Raw genomic sequence first — 21,409 nt, forward strand, 5'->3', positions numbered from 1 at the left:
AGTTGAGAGCCTGTCGTCCGCAGTTCCTGGGTCGAGTGGAGAGCCTGTCGTCCGCAGTTCCTGGGTTGAGTCGAGAGCCTGTCGTCCGCAGTTCCTGGGTCGAGTCGAGAGCCTGCCATTCGCTGTTCCTGGGTTGAGTGGAGAGCCTGTCGTCTGCTGTTCCTGGGTCGAGTCGAGAGCCTGTCGTCCGCAGTTCCTGGGTCGAGTCGAGAGCCTGTCGTCTGCTGTTCCTGGGTCGAGTCGAGAGCCTGTCGTCCGCAGTTCCTGGGTCGAGTTGAGAGCCTGTCGTCCTCAGTTCCTGGGTCGAGTCGAGAGTCTGTCGTCCGCAGTTCCTGGGTCGAGTGGAGAGCCTGTCATCTGCTGTTCCTGGGTCAAGTCAAGAGCCTGCCGTCCAGCTGAGTTTTGCCTGCTGTTTGCCGCTTCATGTGCTACCTGTAGTCGAGATTTGAATGGACTGTCATTGTTTGTTTTTGTCGTCTTGTGTCCGGCTGAGCATTGCAGGCCGTTTGCTGCTGCTCTGAGCCGTGATACGAATTATCTGCCTTTCTTTGCTTTTGTCATCTTGTATCCAGCTGAGTATTGCAGGCCGTTTGCCACTGCTCCGAGCCGCGATACGAATTGTCTCTCGTTGTTTGGTTTTGTTGCTCTGTGTTCCAGTCAAGTCCAAGTCCAGGCTCCGTATTCCAGTCAAGTCCAAGTCCAGGCTCTGTGTTCCAGTCAAATCTAAGTCCAGGCTTCGAGTCCAAGTCCAGGCTTCGAGTCCAAGTCATGTCCAAGTCCGTCTCCGTGTCAAGTCTCCGTGCCTGTGTCCTGCACTTGGGTCCTCATCCCGCCGCTCATTGCAACATGAGCAATGTGCTTAGTGGTAGGATCCCTCTGTAGAAGTTCGGGAGAATGCTGTCCTGGATGAAGAGGCTCATGGGGTGGTGGGTAAGGTCCAGGGGAACCCTATCCCCACTATGCTGGAGGGAAAATGGGTGAGGGTAGATGTGCAGGAAATGAAGGAGATGCATTGATGGTCGATGATGGAAACCCTGTTCTCTGAAGGAGGAGGACATCTCAGCTGTTCCAGACCTGAAAGCCTCACCCTGAGAACAGATACAGAGACGGAGGATCTGAGAAAAGAGAATAGCATGTTTACAGGTGACAGGGTGGGCAGCTTTCGAGTCAAGGTAGCTGTAAGAGTCAGTAGCTTTCTGAAAGATGGTCTATCTCCAGAGATGGAGAGAAAGATTTTTAGAAGGGAGAGAAGTGTCAGAGATGGAGCAAGTAAATTTGAGACGGATGTGAAAGTTGAAGGCAAACATAGAACATAGAATAGTACAGCACAGTACAGGCCCTTCGGCCCACAATGTTGTGCCAGCCCTCAAACCCTGCCTCCCATATAAGCCCCTACTTTAAATTCCTCCATATACCTGTCTAGTAGTCTCTTAAACTTCACTAGTGTATCTGCCTCCACCACTGACTCAGGCAGTGCATTCCACGCACCAACCACTCTCTGAGTAAAAAACCTTCCTCTAATATCCCTCTTGATCTTCCCACCCCTTACCTTAAAGCCATGTCCTCCTGTATTCAGCAGTGGTGCCCTGGGGAAGAGGCACTGGCTATCCACTCTATCTATTCCTCTTAATATCTTGTACACCTCTATCATGTCTCCTTTCATCCTCCTTCTCTCCAAAGAGTAAAGCTCTAGCTCTCTTAATCTCTGATCATAATCCATACTCTCTAAATCAGGCAGCATCCTAGTAAATCTCCTCTGTACCCGTTCCAATGCTTCCACATCCTTCCTATAGTGAGGTGACCAGAACTGGACACGGTACTCCAAGTGTGGCCTAATCAGAGTTTTATAGAGCTGTATCATAACATCGCGAGTCTTAAACTCCGACCCTCGACTTATGAAAGCCAACACCCCATAAGCTTTCTTAACTACCCTATCTACCTGTGAGGCAACTTTCAGAGATCTGTGGACATGTACCCCGAGATCCCGCTGCTTCTCCACTCTACCAAGTATCCTGCCATTTACTTTGTACTCTGCCTTGGAGTTTGTCCTTCCAAAGTGTACCACCTCACACTTCTCCGGGTTGAACTCCATCTGCCACTACTCAGCCCATTTCTGCATCCTACCAATGTCTCTCTTCAATCTTCGACAATCCTCTACACTATCTACAACACCACCAACCTTTGTGTCGTCTGCAAACTTGCCAACCCACCCTCTACCCCAACTCCTGGTCGTTAATAAAAGTCACGAAAAGAAGAGGTCCCAGAACAGATCCTTGTGGGACACCACTAGTCACAACCCTCCAACCTGAATGTACTCCATCCACCACGACCCTCTGCCTTCTAAAGGCAAGCCAATTCTGAATCCACCTGGCCAAACTTCCCTGGATCCCATGCCTTCTGACTTTCTGAATAAGCCTACCGTGTGGAACCTTGTCAAATGCCTTACTAAAATCCATACAGATCACATCCACTGCACTACCCTCATCTATATGCCTGGTCACCTCCTCAAAGAACTCTATCAGGCTTGTTGGACACGATCTGCCCTTCACAAAGCCATGCTGACTGTCCCTGATCAGACCATGATTCTCCAAATGCCCATAAATCCTATCTCTAAGAATCTTTACAACAGCTTTCCCACCACAGACGTAAGGCTCACTGGTCTATAATTACACGGACTATCCTTACTACCTTTTTTGAACAAGGGGACAACATTCACATCCCTCCAATCCTCCAGTACCATTCCCGTGGACAACGAGGACATAAAGATCCTAGCCAGAGGCTCAGCAATCTCTTCCCTCACCTTGTGGAGCAGCTTGGGGAATATTCCATCTGGCCCCGGGGACTTATCCGTCCGAGGTATTTTAACAACTCCAACACCTCCTCTGCCTTAATATCAACATGCTTCAGAACATCAACCTCACTCATATTGTCCTCACCATCATCAAGTTCCCTCTCATTGGTGAATACTGAAGAGAAGTATTCATTGAGGACCTCACTCACTTCCACAGCCTCCAGGCACATCTTCCTACCTTTATCTCTAATCGGTCCTACCTTCACTCCTGTCATCCTTTTTTTCTTCACATAATTGAAGAATGCCTTGGGGTTTTCCTTTACCCTACTTGCCAAGGCCTTCTCATGCCCCCTTCTTGCTCTTCTCAGCCCTTTCTTAAGCTCCTTTCTTGCTTCCCTATATTCCTCAATAGACCCATCTGATCCCTGCTTCCTAAACCTCATGTATGCTGCCTTCTTCCACCTGACTAGATTTTCCACCTCACTTGTCACCCATGGTTCCTTCACCCTACCATTCTTTATCTTCCTCACCGGGACAAATTTATCCCTAACATCCTGCAAGAGATCTCTAAACATCGACCACATGTCCATAGTACATTTCCCTGCAAAAACTTCATCCCAATTCACACCTGCAAGTTCTAGCCTTATAGCCTCATAATTTGCCCTTCCCCAATTAAAAATTTTCCTGTCCTCTCTGATTCTATCCTTTTCCATGATACTGCTAAAGGCCAGGGAGCAGTGGTCACTGTCCCCCAGATGTTCACCCACTGAGAGATCTGTGACCTGACCCGGTTTGTTACCTAGTACTAGATCTAGTATGGCATTCCCCCTAGTCAGCCTGTCCACATTCTGTGACAGGAATCCATCCTGGACACACTTAACAAATTCTGCCCCATCTAAACCCTTGGAACTAATCAGGTGCCAATCAATATTAGGGAAGTTAAAGTCACCTATGATAACAACCCTGTTATTTTTGCACCTTTCCAAAATCTGCCTCCCAATCTGCTCCTCTGTATCTCTGCTGCTACCAGGGGGCCTATAGAATACCCCCAGTAGAGTAACTGCTCCCTTCCTGCTCCTGACTTCCATCCATACTGACTCAAAAGAGGATCCTGCTACATTACCCACCCTTTCTGTAGCTGTAATAGTATCCCTGACCAGTAATGCCACTCCTCCTCCCCTCCCCCCCATCCCTTTTAAAGCACTGAAATCCAGGAATATTGTTGATGAAGTGATCAAAGTTGATGAAATTGCTGAGTTCAGCATGGGTGCAGGAAGCAGCACCAATGCAGTCATTGACGTAGCATAGAAAGAAGTGGGAAACATTTTGCGTATGGTGTTGGAATATGGACAGTCCCATGTTGTTGACCAGCAGGTGGGCATTGTTGAGGCCCATGTGGGGGCTCGTGGCTACACCTTGGGGTTGCAGAGAGTGGACGGAGTTGAAGGGGAAATTGTTTGAGGTTGAGAACGAGCTCTGCAAGACAGAGAAGGATGCTGGTGGAGAAATGTTTAGTCTGTTGTTAAAAAGAAGTGGAGAGCTGTAAGGCCTTCCCGAGGGGAAAATAGAAGTCTTTAGGGACTGGACATCCATAGTGAAAATGTGGAGATCGTGTCCAGGGAATTTAAAGTGTTGAAGTGATCGAGAGCATAGTGCAGCAGGTATGGATTGGGATGGATTGTTTTCTGTTTAAGAGGTGCTTGGTAAATGGGAGGCCTTCAAGAGTGAAGTATCGAGAGTACTAAGCTTGTATGTTCTTGCTAGGTTTCAAAAGGTACATTTAATGGCAGAGAAATTAATCTGAAATACATCTGAAATACTTTTCCTTTGCAAACATCCACGAAAACAGAGGAGTGCCCCAAAGAATGAATGACAGTTAAATGTTAGAACCCCAAATCACCCCCGTATGAGTCTTCAAGTTCCTGAGCCTTCTCCTGGAGGGAAGAGGGACGAAAAGCTGGGTGGGTCGTGTCCTTGATTATCTTGGCAGCACTGCTCCGACAGCGTGCGGTGTAAAGTGAGTCCATGGATGGAAGATTGGATTGTGTGATGTGCTGCACCGTGTTCACAAGCTTCTGCAGCTTCTTTCGGTCTTGGACAGGACAACTTCCATACCAGGTTGTGATACACCCTAGAAGAATGCTTTCTACGGTGCATCTATAAAAAAATAGTGAGTGGTTTAGGGGACAGGCCAAATTTCTTTAGTATTCTCAGGAAGTAAAGGCACTCTGAAGGCGTGCTAGTTTTCCAGGCCGTGTCCTTGGCATATCGAAAAGCAGCCGGTCATGAGGCCCTGAGAGCGGGTCCCAATTCCGCAAAGAACTGAAGTTAGTGTGTAACTCCAGGTCAGAGTCTTCAAAAGAACCTGAAAGGGGTAAATAGAGATTCAAAGACAGAAATGAAGCTGTTTTCGAAGATGCAAGCGTAACCTTCATGTTCTGTCGGCTGTGTAAGTCTAGAGGAGACAATCTCTGGCCCTGCCAAACGTTTGAAATTGAGGTGCAAAACCTCCTGTTTGTGTGGATGCTGTGTGATTTGTTACCCTGTTACTAACCGACAGTACACCACACGCAATTAAATGATTTAGCTATATAATTCTTAATTTGCCGAAAGGGTTAGTAAAGGAAACAAAAAGGGCCCATTTTAATAAAACAATCCAATGTGCACAAGTTGGAGCTCATGGTTTCCCTTTCGCCAAACCTCCGTCGATTTCCCCGGGCTTCATTGACTCCCAGCCCCACTCCAATTCCACTCCTTTCTGGCGTCTTCACTCTCCATCTCCCGCCAAACAAAGGACCCAGATCACCTTGGTGTCGGGCACACAGCACGAAAACACACTCCCGTCATTGGACAGCTCACATTCCAAAGCGCCCATTATCTCGAACCAAACACTGCCTGTACAGAAAGACCATTACATTAGCAGTGAAACCTTTCCCAGGGTGTTACACAAGCAAAGGAGTCACCATTAGGTACAATCATCCTCTTAAGCTTGCCTTAGAATAAAAGGCAAGTCTAACAGGTTTGGGAACCCTTGGATTTGAGGAATATTGAGGTCTTTTTTTGGAAGAAGAGAACAAAAGGAAAGCTAATGTTATTCCATTGTTCCAGAAAGGCTCTAAGAATAAACCAGTAATTTATAGGCTGGTGAGTCAGATATCAGTAGTGGGTGAATTATTCTAATGCATTGTAATGGAGGGGATGTGTAAGTATTACGGATAGTCAGTATGGCTTTTTGTACAGTAGGTGATGTCTAAACATTCTTATACAATTTTTTGAGGAGGTTACCAGGAAAGTTAATGAAGGAAAGGTCGTGAACATGATCTATGTGGACTTTAGCAAGGCCTTTCACAAGGTCCTGCAGGGAGGTTGTTCAACAAGGTTCAGTTGCATGCATTCAAGATAAAGTAGTAAATGGTTTCAGCATTAGCTTGCTGGGAGAAGCCAGGGCTGGTAGTAGACTTCTCCTACTAGTAGATGGAGCCCAGTGATGAATGGTGTCCCTCAGGGATCAGTGCTGGTTTCTTGTTTTTGTCGTTTATATAGAAAAATAGATAACATACAGCCCAATACAGGCCCTTTGGCCCACAAAGCTGTGCCGAACATGTCCCTACCTTAGAACTACACCCTATCCTCGTTATATGCGAGGGATATGTTCCTTGAAGTTGATGCATAATGTGAAATCGCATAATGTGAATAATTATTTAAATGGAGAAATTCCTAGATATGTTTTATCTGTAATTTATTCACATTTTTATACCAATGCGACACAAAAGCAGCACTACAAGACAACATTTATATTATACGTAATCAATTTAAGGTAATATTCAATGTAATAAATCATAGAAAGTTAACATCCTCTGGTGCATAGTACTCACCAACAGTGGCAGGTGTGCTCCGGGAGATGAGTGGTTGTTGTGGTGTCGGGCAGCTTTACATGGATAAGGTGGATGGTTATGGTCGTCAGGATCATATCAAGCACAGCAAGGGGTGAAGGAAGACTATAGCTACACCTTTAGATCAACTGTGCTCTCAAACCCATCTCCCCCATTTCATGCACATCTACTCTCACTCCATGCTCCCGCCACCCCACGAGGAATAGGGTTCCCCTTGTCCTTACCTACCACCCCACCAGCCTCCGGGTCCAACATATTATTCTCCGTAACTTACGCTACCTCCAACGGGATCCCACCACCAAGCACATCTTTCCCTCCCCCCCCCTTTCCGCAGGGATCACTCCCTACGCGACTCCCTTGTCCATTTGTCCCCCCCATCCCTCCCCACCGATCTCCCTCCTGGCACTTATCCTTGTAAGCGGAACAAATGCTACACATGCCCTTACACTTCCTCCCTTACCACCATTCAGGGCCCCAGACAGTCCTTCCAGGTGAGGCGACACTTCACCTGTGAGTCGGCTGGGGTGATATACTGCGTCCGGTGCTCCCGATGTGGCCTTCTATGTATTGGCGAGACCTGACACAGACTGAGAGATCATTTCGCTGAACACCTACGCTCTGTCTGCCAGAGAAAGCAGGGTCTCCCAGTGGCCACACATTTTAATTCCACATCCGATTCCCATTCTGATATGTCTATCCACAGCCTCTTCTACTGTGAAGATAAAGCCACACTCAGGCTGACTTATTTTCCATCTGGGTAGCCTCCAACCTGATGGTATGAACATTGACTTCTCAAACTTCTGCTAATGCCCCGCCTCCCCCTCGTACCCCATCCGTTATTTATTTATATACACACATTCTTTTTCTCTCTCTCCTTTTTCTCCCTTTGTCCCTCTCACTATACCCTTTGCCCATCCTCTGGGGTTTCCCCCCTCCCCCTTTTCTTTCTCGGCCTCCTATCCCATGATCCTCTCATATCCCTTTTGCCAATCAACTGTCCAGGTCTCGGCTCCATCCCTCCCTCTCCTGTCTTCTCCTATCATTTTGGATCTCCCCCTCCCCCTCCCACTTTCAAATCTCTTACTAGGTCCTCTTTCAGTTAGTCCTGACGAAGGGTCTCGGCCCGAAACGTCGACTGTACCTCTTCCTAGAGATGCTGCCTGGCCTGCTGCGTTCACCAGCAACTTTGATGTGTGTTGCTTACTCATAGCCCTCTATTTTTCTGAGCTCCATGTAGCCATTCAGGAGTCTCTTAAAAGACCCTATCGTTTCCGCCTCCACCGCCGCGGCCAGCAGCCCATTCCACGCACTCACCACTCTGTGTAAAAAAAAACTTACCCCTGACATCTGCTCTGTACTTACTTCCAAGCACCTTAAAACAATGCCCTCCCATGCTAGCCAATTCAGCTCTGGTAAAGCCTCTGACTAACCATGCGATCAATCCCTCTCATTAGCTTGTACACCTCTATCAAGTCACTTCTCATCCTCCATCGCTCCAAGGAGAAAAGGCTGTGTTCACTCAACCTACTCTCATAAGGCATGCTTCTCAATCTAGGCAATATCCTTGTAAATCTACTCTGCACCCTTTCTATAGTTTCCACGTCCTTCCTATAGTGAGGGAACCAGAACTGAGCACAGTACTCCAAGTGGGGTCTGACCAGGGACCTGTATAGCTGCAACATTACCTTTCAGCTCTTAAACTCAATCCCACGATTGATGAAGGCCAATGCACCGTATGCCTTCTTAACCACAGAGTCAACCTGCATAGCAGCTTTGAGTATCCTATGGACTTGGACCCAAGCTGCAACATTACCTCTCAGCTCTTAAACTCAATTCCACGGTTGATGAAGGCCAAAGCACCGTATGCCTTCTTAACCACAGAGTCAACCTGCATAGCAGCTTTGAGTGTCCTATGGACTCGGACCCCAAGATCCCTCTGATCCTCCACACTGCCAAGAGTCTTACCATTAATATTATATTCTGCCATCATATTTGACCTACCAAAATGAACCACCTCACACTTATCTGGGTTGAACTCCATCTGCCACTTCTCAGCCCAGTTTTGCATCCTATCAATATCCCGTTGTAACCTCTGACAACCCGCCACACTTTCCACAACACACCCAACCTTTGTGTCGTCAGCAAATTTACTTACCCAACCCTCCACTTCCTCATCCAGGTCATTTATAAAAATCACGATGAGTAAGGGTCCCAGAACAGATCCTTGAGGCACACCACTGGTCACCGACCTCCATGCAGAATATGATTCGTCTACAACCACTCTTTGCCTTCTGTGGGCAAGCCAGTTCTGGATCCACAAAGCAATGTCCCCTTGGATCCCATGCCTCCTTACTTTCTCAATAAGCCTTGCATGGGGTACCTTATCAAATGCCTTGCTGAAATCCATATACACTGCATCTACAGCTCTATCTTCATCAATGTGCTTAGCTGCATCCTCAAAAAATTCAATCAGGCTCGGATCGCCACACCCTGCAGTGGATAGTGAGGTCAGCTGAGAAGATCATCAGGGTCCCTCTTCCTGCCACTACAGATGGTTACACCACACGTTGCATCTACAAAGCGAACAGCATTATGAAGGACTTCCTCATTCAAACTCTTCTCCTTCCTGCCATCTGGCAAAAGGCACCAAAGCATTCGGGCTCTCACGACCAGGCTATGTAACAATTTCTTCCCCCAAGCCACCAGACTCCTCAATACCCAAAGCCTGGACTGACACCAACCTACTGCCCCCTATTGTGCCTATTTTCTTGTTTATTATTTATTGTAATGCCTGAAATGTTTTGTGCACTTTATGCAGTCCTGGGTAGGTCTGTAGTCTAGTGTAGTTTTTGCGTTGTTTTACATAGTTCAGTGTAGTTTTTGTATTGTTTCATGTTGCACCTTGGTCCTGAAAAACGTCTTGTTTTTACTGTGTACTGGTACCAGAAGTTATGATCGAAATGACAATAAAAAGTGACCTGACTTGACTTGTAAGGCACGACCTGCCTTTGACAAAGCCATCTGACTATTCCCAATCATATTATGCCTCTTCAAATGTTCATAAATCCTGCCCCTCAGGATCTTCTCCAACAACTTACCAATCACTGAAGTAAGACTCACTGGCCTACAATTTCCTGGGATATCTTTACTCCCTTTCTTGAATAAAGGAACAACATCCACAACCCTCTAATCCTCCGGAACCTCTCCCGTCCTCCTTGATGATGCAAAGATAATCACCAGAGGATCAGCAATCTCCTCTCTCACTTCTCATGGTAGCCTGGGGTACATCCCATCCGGTCCCTGTGACTTATCCAACTTGATTCTTTCCAGAAGTTCCAGCACATCCTCTTTTTTAATAACTACATTCTCAAGCTTTTCAGTCCACTGCAAGTCATCCCTACAATCGCCAAGATCCTTTTCCGTAGTGACATCAACAGTGTGGATGATAATGTGGTAAACATTATCATGAAATTTGCAGATGACATTGTGGACAGTGAAGAAGACTATCAAGGCTTGCAGTAATTCTCTGAACTCAGAGGAGATTGTTATCAGAAGTATGTTCAGTCTCCTGGCATTCAGGACGAGTTAGTGAAATTGGATTTTACATAGACTTCGTAGGTGAATCCTGGGAGTACTTTGTAGATGATTGCCTCTCTAACTGGAGGTCCATGATTAGTGTGACGCAAGGATCAGCACTGGAGCCATTGATATTTGTCATCTATATAAACGGTCTAGATGGTACGATGGAAAACTGGATCGGCAAATCTGTGGATGACATCGTAATTGGGGGTATAGTAGACAGCAAGAAGTCAAAACTTGCACTAGGATCTGGAAAATGTGAGATGGAATTTCGTGCAAATAAGTGTGAGGTATTGCACTTTGGGACGACAAATCAAAGTAGTACTTATCACCCCTCCCATCTGTAATGAAACACACTGAGAGGATCTGCAGGGCTCCCTCCCCCCTATAGGAGTGTTGTATATGAAGGGCCCAAAGCATTGTTGAGGATTCCTACCACCCATCCCACTATCTCTTTGAACCCCTGCTGTCGGTAGGTGGCACAGAAGCATCAGGACTAGAACTACCAGACTGCTAACAGCTTTTTCCCTCAGGCTGTGAGACTAATGAATACCTGCCACCTCTGAGATCTCGTCACACCGACAGCAAGCTGTTTACTGTTTATCTGTGCTGCGCACTACATACACTTCAAATTATATTTTATATATACTGATATATACTATTTTATACTTGTAATATGTTGTTTTATGTGGTGTGTGAGGTATATAATTTGTGGGTGCACCATGGTCTGGAGGAAGATTATCTCATTTGGTTGTAAATATATACAGTCAGGTGACAATAAACGTTAACTTGAACTTGAGTGGGAGTTGGAGACTTTAATCCTGGTGTGGGTCAATGGGACGAGGCAGAATAACAGTTTGGCACTGGGTAGATGGGCTGAAGTGCCTCCCTCTGTGCGGTAGGGCTCTCTGACTCTGTGACTCCTTGGTAAGTACAGATGAGTAGGTTTCATTGAGGACTTCACCCACACCCCCATCTCCACTCACTGTTCGCCTCTTTAGTTCCTGTTGCTGATCTTGGGTGAGGTGCTACATCTCATTCTGGGCGAGTATGGTTTGGTTTTCCTAATGGTGTTGCACTCGGTCTATGTCATGTGGAGGGAATGAGGGAGAGCCCCAGTGGTGGATCCATCTTCACTCTCCTGTGTGCTGCTCATCACTAACTCTGCCATCTCGTCTCCCCAGTGGCTGTACAAAGGTCGTTCTAAGGAGAAAAGCTTTCTGTATGAAATCGTTGCCAATAAGCGAACTGGGATTGATGTCGATAAGTGGGATTATTTTGCCAGGTATGTAGGCCTCTCTGTAGTCTTCATCAACTGCTTATGGGTGTTTCATCATCTCTGCCTTTTCTCAGTGTGAGCTTACCAGGAACATGGCTTAGTTAATTTGGACCAGGCTTAATTGTTTCTGCTGGGAGCTTAATGTTTGAAAATCAGAAATGGCCAAGTCATGGTCAAGTTCAGTCCTGCCGAAGAGTTTCGGCCCGAAACATCAGCTGTACTCTTTTCCTTTCCTTTCTTTTCAAATATTTTATTGTTGTATTATACAAAAGTAATAACATGAGTACATCAAAGTAACAACACTTACAATGTCTCAAAGAAAAAAAAATTATCTTAAATATTGAAAAAAAAATTTGTGATAATAAGAAAATAACCATACTAAGCAGAACATGTGGGGGAAAAAATTCCATTAGGTGTACAACCCCGGAGCCATGCGTCATACAAAAAGCTTCTAAAAATAGACATCAAACCACCAGCAAGAAAGAAAAATATACCAAAAAATTTACAATTAGATCGTGGAGAAAATCTATCAATTAGCTCAAATGATAATAACGGGCAAATGAACCCCATCTTTTCTCAAAATCAAATAAAGGTTCAAAGGTTCGACTTCTAATTTTCTCCAAACTAAGACATAGCATCACTTGAGAGAACCATTGTGACAAAGTGGGAGCTGATGTATCCTTCCACTTCAACAAAATGGCCCTCCTAGCTATCAATGTAACAAATGCAATAACATGTTGGTCAGACATAGAAATACCATGAATACTTTGAGGAATTATTCCAAAAAGCACAGTTAATTTATTAGGTTGTAGATTAATTTTAAGTGCTTTAGAAATTATTGAAAAAACTGACTTCCAGAACTGTTCCAATATAGAACAAGACCAAAACATATGTGTCAGTATAGCTATCTCAGTTTTACATCTATCACAATAACTAACAACATTAGAAAATATTTTAGAATGTCTCTCCTTCGTCAAATGGTAACGATGTACAATTTTAAATTGAATCAGTGAATGACTAGCACAAATTGAAGAAAAGTTAACCAACTACAAAATCCACGTCCAATCCTCCATCATTAGAGTCAAATTGAGTTCTTTTTCCCAATCCTGTTTAATCTTAAATAAAGGATGCTTATCCCATTGTAATAATAAATTATAAATTCTTCCAATAGAACCCTTCGTTGAAAGGCTCATACTCATAATAGTATCTAACAGATCAATCTGCAATATATACGGAAAATTACTTAAAATTTTTGTAAGAAATGTCTTAACTTGAAGGTATTGCAAAAAGTGTGAATATGAAAGAGAATATTTATCAATTAATTGTTCAAAAGACATCAATCTATCATCTTTAAATACATCCAGAAAAGAATTAATACCTTTATTTTTCCAAAGTAAAAAAAGTGGATCACTCAAAGAAGGCTTAAAAAAGTAATTTCGATAAATTAAACTGCAAAGTTTAAATTTTTTAAGATTAAAAAAGTTATGGAACTGGAGCCAAATTTGTAAAGAATGCTTAATCACAGGTCATGGTCAAGTTCAGTCCTGCCGAAGAGTTTCGGCCCAAAACATCAGCTGTACTCTTTTTCATAGATGTTGCCTGGTCTGCTGAGTTCCTTCAGCATTTTGTGTGTGTCGCTCAGATTTTCAGCATCTGCAGATTTTCTCTTGTTTGAAGTTGTGTGTGTGTGTGTCTTCCATTCCCTCTTACACCCACCATTGCTTCTTCAGAAAACTGAAGTAATTCAACCTGTTTCCCATTGATTCTCACTGATTTTTGTTGATGCACTATAGCGTCCTGACTGGATCACAGTTTGATATGGAAATGCTCTGTCTGAGACTGCATGGAATTGCAGAGAGATACAGACGCAGCTCCGGCCAACATGAAAGCCGGCTTCCTCTCCATGGACTCTGTCTGCAGCTACAGCCCCAACCCCAGAGATTCTCTCGTCTTCTCCTTCCATTGAGCAAGATATGGAAAAGCTTGAAACTGTACCTCCATATTCAGACAGCTTCATTCTACTGTTATTACATAGAAACATAGAAACATAGAAAATAGGTGCAGGAGTAGGCCATTCGGCCCTTCAAGCCTGCACTGCCATTTATTATCATCATGGTCTCGTTGCACCTCCCCTTTTCCTAATCAGCCACCATTTAGATAATAATCTGTTTTCCTATTTTTGCCACCAAAGTGGATAACTTCACATTTATCCACATTAAATTGCATCTGCCATGAATTTGCCCACTCACCCTACCTATCCAAGTCACCCTGCATCCTCTTAGCATCCTCCTCACAGCTAACACTGACGCCCAGCTTCGTGTCATCCGCAAACTTGGAGATGCTGCATTTAATTCCCTCATCCAAGTCATTAATATATATTGTAAACAACTGGGGTCCCAGCACTGAGCCTTGCGGTACCCCACTAGTCACTGCCTGCCATTCTGAAAAGGTCCCGTTTATTCCCACTCTTTGCTTCCTGTCTGCTAACCAATTCTCCACGCACACCAATACCTTACCCCCAATACCGTGTGCTTTAAGTTTGCACACTAATCTCCTGTGTGGAACCTTGTCAAAAGCTTTTTGAAAATCCAAATATACCACATCCACTGGTTCTCCCCTATCCACTCTACTAGTTACATCCTCAAAAAATTCTATGAGATTCGTCAGACATGATTTTCCTTTCACAAATCCATGCTGACTTTGTCCAATGATTTCACCGCTTTCCAAATGTGCTGTTATCACATCTTTGATAACTGACTCCAGCAGTTTCCCCACCACCGACGTTAGGCTAACCGGTCTATAATTCCCCGGTTTCTCTCTCCCTCATTTTTAAAAAGTGGGGTTACATTAGCCACCCTCCAATCCTCAGGAACTAGTCCAGAATCTAACGAGTTTTGAAAAATTATCACTAATGCATCCACTATTTCTTGGGCTACTTCCTTAAGCACTCTGGGATGCAGACCATCTGGCCCTAGGGATTTATCTGCCTTTAATCTCTTCAATTTACCCAACACCACTTCCCTACTAACATGTATTTTGCTCAGTTCCTCCATCTCACTGGACCCTCTGTCCCCTACTATTTCCGGAAGATTATTTATGTCCTCCTTAGTGAAGACAGAACCAAAGTAATTACTCAATTGGTCTGCCATGTCCTTGCTCCCCATAATCAATTCACCTGTTTCTGTCTGTAGGGGACCTACATTTGCCTTTACCAATCTTTTCCTTTTTACATAGCTATAAAAGCTTTTACAGTCAGTTTTTATGTTCCCTGCCAATTTTCTCTCATAATCTTTTTTCCCCTTTCTAATTAAGCCCCTTGCCCTCCTCTGCTGAACTCTGAATTTCTCCCGGTCCTCAGGTGAGCCACTTTTTCTGGCTAATTTGTATGCTTCTTCTTTGGAATTGATACTATCCCTAATTTCTCTTGTCAGCCACGGGTGCACTACCTTCCTTGATTTATTCTTTTGCCAAACTGGGACGAACAATTGTTGTAGTTCATCCATGCAATCCTTAAATGCTTGCCATTGCATATGCACCGTCAATCCTTTAAGTGTCATTTGCCAGTCTATCTTAGCTAATTCACGTCTCATACCTTCAAAGTTACCCCTCTTTAAGTTCAGAACCTTTGTTTCTGAATTAACTATGTCACTCTCCATCTTAATGAAGAATTCCACCATATTTTGGTCACTCTTACCCAAGGGACCTCTCACGACAAGATTGCTAATTAACCCTTCCTCATTGCTCAAAACCCAGTCCAGAAAAGCCTGCTCTCTAGTTGGTTCCTCGACATGTTGGTTCAAAAAACCATCCCGCATACATTCCAAGAAATCCTCTTCCTCAGCACCTTTACCAATTTGGTTCACCCAATCTACATGTAGATTGAAGTCACCCATTATAACTGCTGTTCCTTTATTGCACACATTTCTAATTTCCTGTTTAATACCATCTCCGACCTCACTACTACTGTTAGGTGGCCTGTACACAACTCCCACCAGCGTTTTCTGCCCCTTAGTGTTACGCAGCTCTACCCATATCGATTCCACATCTTCCCGGCTTATGTTCTTCCTTTCTATTGTGTTAATCTCATCTTTAACCAGCAACGCCAACCTACCTCCTTTTCTTTCATGTCTATCCCTCCTGAATATTGAATATCCCTGAACGTTGAGCTCCCATCCTTGGTCACCCTGGAGCCATGTCTCTGTGATCCCAACTATATCATAATCATTAATAACAATCTGCACTTTTAATTCATCCACCTTATTACGAATGCTCCTTGCATTGACACACAAAGCCTTCAGGCGCTCTTTTACAACTCTCTTAGCCCTTATACAATTTTGTTGAAAAGTGGCCCTTTTTGATGCTTGCCCTGAATTTGTCAGCCTGCCACTTTTACTTTTCTCCTTACTACTTTTTGCTTCTACCCTCACTTTAGACCCTTCTGTCTCTCTGCACTGGTTCCCATCCCCCTGTTGTGAACTAACCTCCTCTCGCCTAGGCTCTTTAATTTGATTCCCACCCCCCAACCATTCTAGTTTAAAGTCACACGCCTGCGCAGTCCCGCCTCTCTGAACGCCGTTGGAGAAAAAAAAACGAAAATTTCAAAAATGTCTTTCTCCGCACTCCCGCTCCGACTCTCAGACTTCCTTCTTCGAATCAAACCCGAAGCAGGATTTCTGCCCTTTTAAATCTGCCGCGCTGCACTGCCCGATGTCACACGCCTGCGCAGTCCCGCCTCTCTGAACGCCGTTGGAGAAAAAAAAACGAAAATTTCAAAAATGTCAATGTTGAACAGTCCTGATGAATGATAAAGGTGAATGCTTGCTCTCTCAATCTACCTATCACGCATCATTTGTCTGCCTGCACTTTCTCTGTAACTATATTTTCCCTTCTGTTATTGCTTTTCCTTTTCTCCTACTTTGACAAAGTTGTCTTTTAGGATAATCTGATTTGATGGCAAGGGAAACAAAGCTTTTCAAAACTGTATCCCGGTCCGTCACAATAAACCAGTTACCAAAGACATGACAGAGGATGCTATTAATGTGTCTTCTTGTCTCTGAAGGGACAGTTACCATCTTGGAATCCGGAACAACTTTGACTATCTACGCATCCTGAAGTATGCTCGAGTCTGTGAAGTCAACAATATGAAGATCATATGCACTCGAGATAAGGTGATGAATGTTTTGAGAGGCAGTGAAGTCTCTTAAGTTTGGTTTGAAAATCCTTGGCTTATCCAGCCTGAACTAATTGTAACTGTTGTATACTGCCAGTCAGAAATATTATCTCAAAGGTAGTTATTCTAGCACCATAGAGAAGTGCATACAAAAGATTCCACACATACCGGAAATCCAGAGTAATACAAACAAGGTACCAGAGGAACTTGGGAGGTCAGGCAGCTTCGATAGAGGGAAATGAAGAATCAATGTTTTGGGCTGAGACCCTACATCAAGACCAGAAAGGAAATGAGAAGAAGCTATTGCGGGGTGGGGGTGTAAGGGAAAGAGTACAAGCTGGAAGCTGATCGGTGAAGTCAGGTGGGGGGAAGGTAGGTGAGTGGGGACGGCGGGGTGGGGGATAAAGTGAATAGCTGGGAACTAATAGTTGGAAAAGGTAATAGGCTGAAGAAGACATCTGATGGGAGAGGAGAGTGGAACATGGAAAAAGGGAATGAAGAGCAACACCAGAGAGAGATTTTGAAGACATAATATAATATTAATGGTCAGAGTCTTGGCAGTGTGGAGGATCTGAGAGATCATGGTGTCTGTATCCATGGGACATTCAAAGTTGCTGCGCAAGTTGACAGTGTTGTTAAGAAGGCGTATGGTATTCATCAACCCTGGGATTGAGTTCAAGATTCATGAGGTAATGTTAGAGCTATGTAAGACCTTGGTCAGACCCCACTTGGAGTACTGTGTTCAGCTCTGGTCACCTCACTACAGGAAGGATGTGGATACTATAGAAAAGAGTACAGAGGAAATTTACAAGAATGTTGCCTGGTTTGGAAGGCATAGCTTATGAGAATAGTTTGAGTGAACTTGACCTTTTCTCTTTTGAGCGACAGAGGATGAGAGGTGACCTGATACAGGTGTATAAGAGGATTACGGGCATTGATCGTGTGGATAGCCAGAGGCTTATTCCTAGGGCTGAAATGGCCGAAGGGGCATAGTTTTAAGGTGCTTAGAAATGAGTACTGAGAGGATATCAGCGGTAGTTTTTTCACACAGAGAGTCGTGGATGTGTGGAATGCATTGCCGGCAGTAGTGGTGTAAACGGACACAATAGGGTCTTTTAAGAGCCTCTTAGTTAGGTACATGGAGCTTAGAAAAATAGAAGGCGATGCAAGAGGGAAATTCTAGGCAATTTCTACACCAGGTTGTATAGTCGGCACAACATTGTGGGCCAAAAGGCCTGTAATGTGCTGTAGATTTCTATGTTTCTATGTGATAACTGGCTTTGCACAAAGCTGAACAGTCAAAGAACAGCTGAGATCACAATGGGGGACCAATGAGAATGGGTCTGACTGAACTACGGTAGAAGAGAAGATTTAAACTTTTGGGTAGCCATAACTAGTACAGGGTTAATGGTTCTATTCTTAGCAGAGGAATAGAGAGGTCTTTTAATCCACATTCATAGCCCTCAAAAGTTACTGCACTAGTTGATATGATTATGAAGAAGGAATATGGTTTGATGGTCTTCAGTAGTCATGGAATTGAGTTCCAGAGCCACGAGGTAATGGTTTTCTCCTGGAATGAAAGAGGATGAGAGCTAACTTGATAGAAGTGTATAAGATAATAAAAGGCATAGGTAGAGCGGACAGTCAGAGACTTTTTACCACAGCAGAAAGGGATAATATGAGGTGGCATAATTTTAAGGTGATTAAGGTGATTGTAGTGAAATATAGTTGGGTGTCAGAGGTAGGTTTGGCTGACTAAGAGTGATGGGTGTGTGGACTGTTCTGTCAGGCATTGTGGTAGAGGCCAATACATTATGGATATTTATGGTACTCTTAGATAGGCACATGGATGGAAGGAAAATGGAGGGTTATGTAGGAGGGAAGTGTTGGATTGATTGTGGAGTAGTTTCTGTGGTCAGCACTGTGGTGTAATGGTCTATGTTCTCACTCATTCAGAACTTGCTGGCTATTTAGAAATTCATCTGCAGATATAAAAACTACTTAAAATTAAAAAATGGAAAATTAAGGAAAATGGGGAGGAGGAGCCACAAATAATAGAGGTACAGAGGTTTAAGAGTGGTGGTGGGACAACGGTCAGTTTACAGGAATGGCTGTTGGACAATAATTTGACATTAAAATCCCTGAATGAATGGGGTTATGTGATGGAGCAGAGATATTGGCATCTGTCAGATCTGCTAACGGGCATAAAAGTCATCATCATGAGATTGGTGAATAACTTGCATGTTGATACTCTTCAATGCCTGGGATCTGTTCCTGACACATACAGGGTGAAGTGATCTCTCATTTTCCATCTTGTTCTACAGGTAGCTGGTGACTTGTACAACATGTTTTACACACGTAACGCCTTGCATCGCAGGGCCTATCAGCACAAAGTGGTCAACATCATTGAGAGCATGTGAGTATTCCTGCAGTGTGGCTGGTACGGTGCTTTCACTCGTTTTACACCCTTGTGTCCACCCACTCATCTTTTCCCAGCCCTTGTGCTGATGAAAGGCACTGGCCTGTGTGAAAGGCACTGTGACCCACATGGGTCAGCCTTTGGCTACTAACTGACAGATAATTTGGTCACACCCTTTACTAACCAGAACATGGTGTGTTTGTTGCAGTGTTCACTCGGGTGTTGCTGATGAGTAGAGAATCTGAAGACGTGTTTCTTTCACCTTCCTCTCCCATAACCCAAGTATGCTGAGGCCATTCCCACATCCATTTCTTGTATTTGCTGTCAACATCATGAGGAGGCTGTGGGACAACAGTACTGACACGATTCTAAACATGTTCATCCACTAGGATCACGGAAGCAATGGTGTTGGCAGATCCACACATCCGGTTCAGCGGCTCAGCTGGGAAGCAGTTTAAAATGTCAACAGCCATTGATGACATGGAGGCTTACACCAAACTCACAGGTGAGTACTCCTGTCCTTAAGTCTGACCAGAATTTACTCTTTAATCCTGGATGTTCACTTCACAGGACAAGGCCGTCCAGCCATTGCTACCTATTTGTGAGTGTCCACCAATAAATCCCACTGCCCTAGTCTTTCCCCTGTTGCTTTTCATTCTTTTGCTGCTTATTTGAAGATCAAATTCTGTTTTGCAGGTTTCTCTGGGCAAGCCTTGTCATCACTCTAGCCTGCTGCATTTTGTTATAAAATAGCACCCCGTATTCTATCTGGGTAATCTTCAACCTGGCACATGATCATGGAATTCTCAAACTTCCAGTAACTGCTCCCCCTCTGCTCTTTTTCCCCTTTGTTCTTTCCTTTACTCAGGCTAAAGGCAGCAACTGGTGAAACAGTTTTATACTCAGGAAGGGAAGATGGTCAGCATCATGATGGTGTAACTGTCATTTTGAAGAAGGACATTGAGAAGTGCTTGCTGGAGTGGAAACCAATCTACAGTAGAATGATGAGAGTCAGGCTGAGAGGGAAGCGAGTGAACATGACTGTGATCCAGTGCTATGCTCAGACTAATGATAGTGGTATTGAAGAAAAGGACAGCTTCTATGAACAGCTGCAAGTGGAGGTAGAGTTAACACCATGCCATGGAATAATCATCGTCATGGGAGATCTAAACACTAAAGTGGGGAATAACTAGGGCCTGTAATGTGCTGTATATTTCTATGTTCTTTGTTCTATCAACTTGCACTTCACAAGGGTCATGGGCACCATGGATGTGAAACGATGAATAACAATGGTGAGACTGTTAAAATTCTGTGCCATGAACATTCTGGTCAAAGCAGGGACCCTCTTTCCACACCATGAAATCCATAAACTGACATGGTGCTCATCCAGCGGACGTGACAACAACTAGATTGAACAACGGCCCACTCCAAGATGGTGCTGGTGTACATTGGCGACTCTCAGCAGGCTGCAGGAAATTGTACTGGTTCTCCTCTTAAATATACTCCTTTTGAATCACTCTTACTGCATCTGCAGAATATAAGTTTCCTCTTAACAACAGACAACGAAATTACGTCAATGATCTTCAGATCACACGTTCGACAGTTGAATACGGACTGGTTCAGCGTGGCACCTTTAAGGGTCAACGGCATGGCTGAAAGCACGGCAGGAGAGATTGAATTCAAACCAGGCTGAAGTGCAGGAGGATGAGGCCTCCTCTCCCCACCATCTTGTTGGTGAACGTGCAGTCGCTGGAAAATAAGATTGACAATCTCAGGACAAGGCTGCTGTCTCAGAGGCAGATAAAGCAGATCTCAGTTGTTGTTGCACTGAAACTTGGTTAAGTGTAGACACACCTGACCCAGTGGTACGACCGGAAAGTTTTACAATTTTCAGAATAGATCAAACCTTCAACTCCGCAAAGGGAAAAGGTGGCAGCGTAAGCTTTTTAGTCAATTCTCTTTAATAGATCGATGTTGGGGTTATTTCATAGTCATAGTCATAGTCATACTTTATTGATCCCGGAGGAAATTGGATTTTCGTTACAGTTGCTCCATAAATAATAAATAGTAATAAAACCATAAATAGTTAAATAGTAATATGTAAATTATGCCAGTAAATAAGTCCAGGACCAGCCTATTAGCTCAGGGTGTCTGACCCTCCAAGGGCGGAGTTGTAAAGTTTGATGGCTGCAGGCAGGAATGACTTCCTATGACGCTCTGTGTTGCATCTCAGTGGAATGAGTCTCTGGCTGAATGTACTCCTGTGCCCAACCAGTAC

The 21,409-nt window shown here is 44.3% G+C and overlaps 1 protein-coding gene across 1 annotated transcript in view; it reads left to right on the forward strand.

Annotated features, from left to right (window-relative positions):
- Nucleotides 1–21,409, forward strand: part of LOC134357761 (deoxynucleoside triphosphate triphosphohydrolase SAMHD1-like) — a 69,717-nt gene that overhangs the window by 31,108 nt on the left and 17,200 nt on the right. Inside the window, exons 8-11 of the mRNA XM_063069393.1 lie at nucleotides 11,448–11,548; nucleotides 16,602–16,710; nucleotides 19,037–19,128; nucleotides 19,521–19,636. Of these exons, the coding sequence (XP_062925463.1) occupies nucleotides 11,448–11,548; nucleotides 16,602–16,710; nucleotides 19,037–19,128; nucleotides 19,521–19,636 (418 nt within the window). The remainder of the gene's footprint in view (nucleotides 1–11,447; nucleotides 11,549–16,601; nucleotides 16,711–19,036; nucleotides 19,129–19,520; nucleotides 19,637–21,409) is intronic.

Source organism: Mobula hypostoma, chromosome 2 (assembly GCF_963921235.1).
Source record: "Mobula hypostoma chromosome 2, sMobHyp1.1, whole genome shotgun sequence".
NCBI classification, from domain to species: domain Eukaryota; kingdom Metazoa; phylum Chordata; class Chondrichthyes; order Myliobatiformes; family Myliobatidae; genus Mobula; species Mobula hypostoma.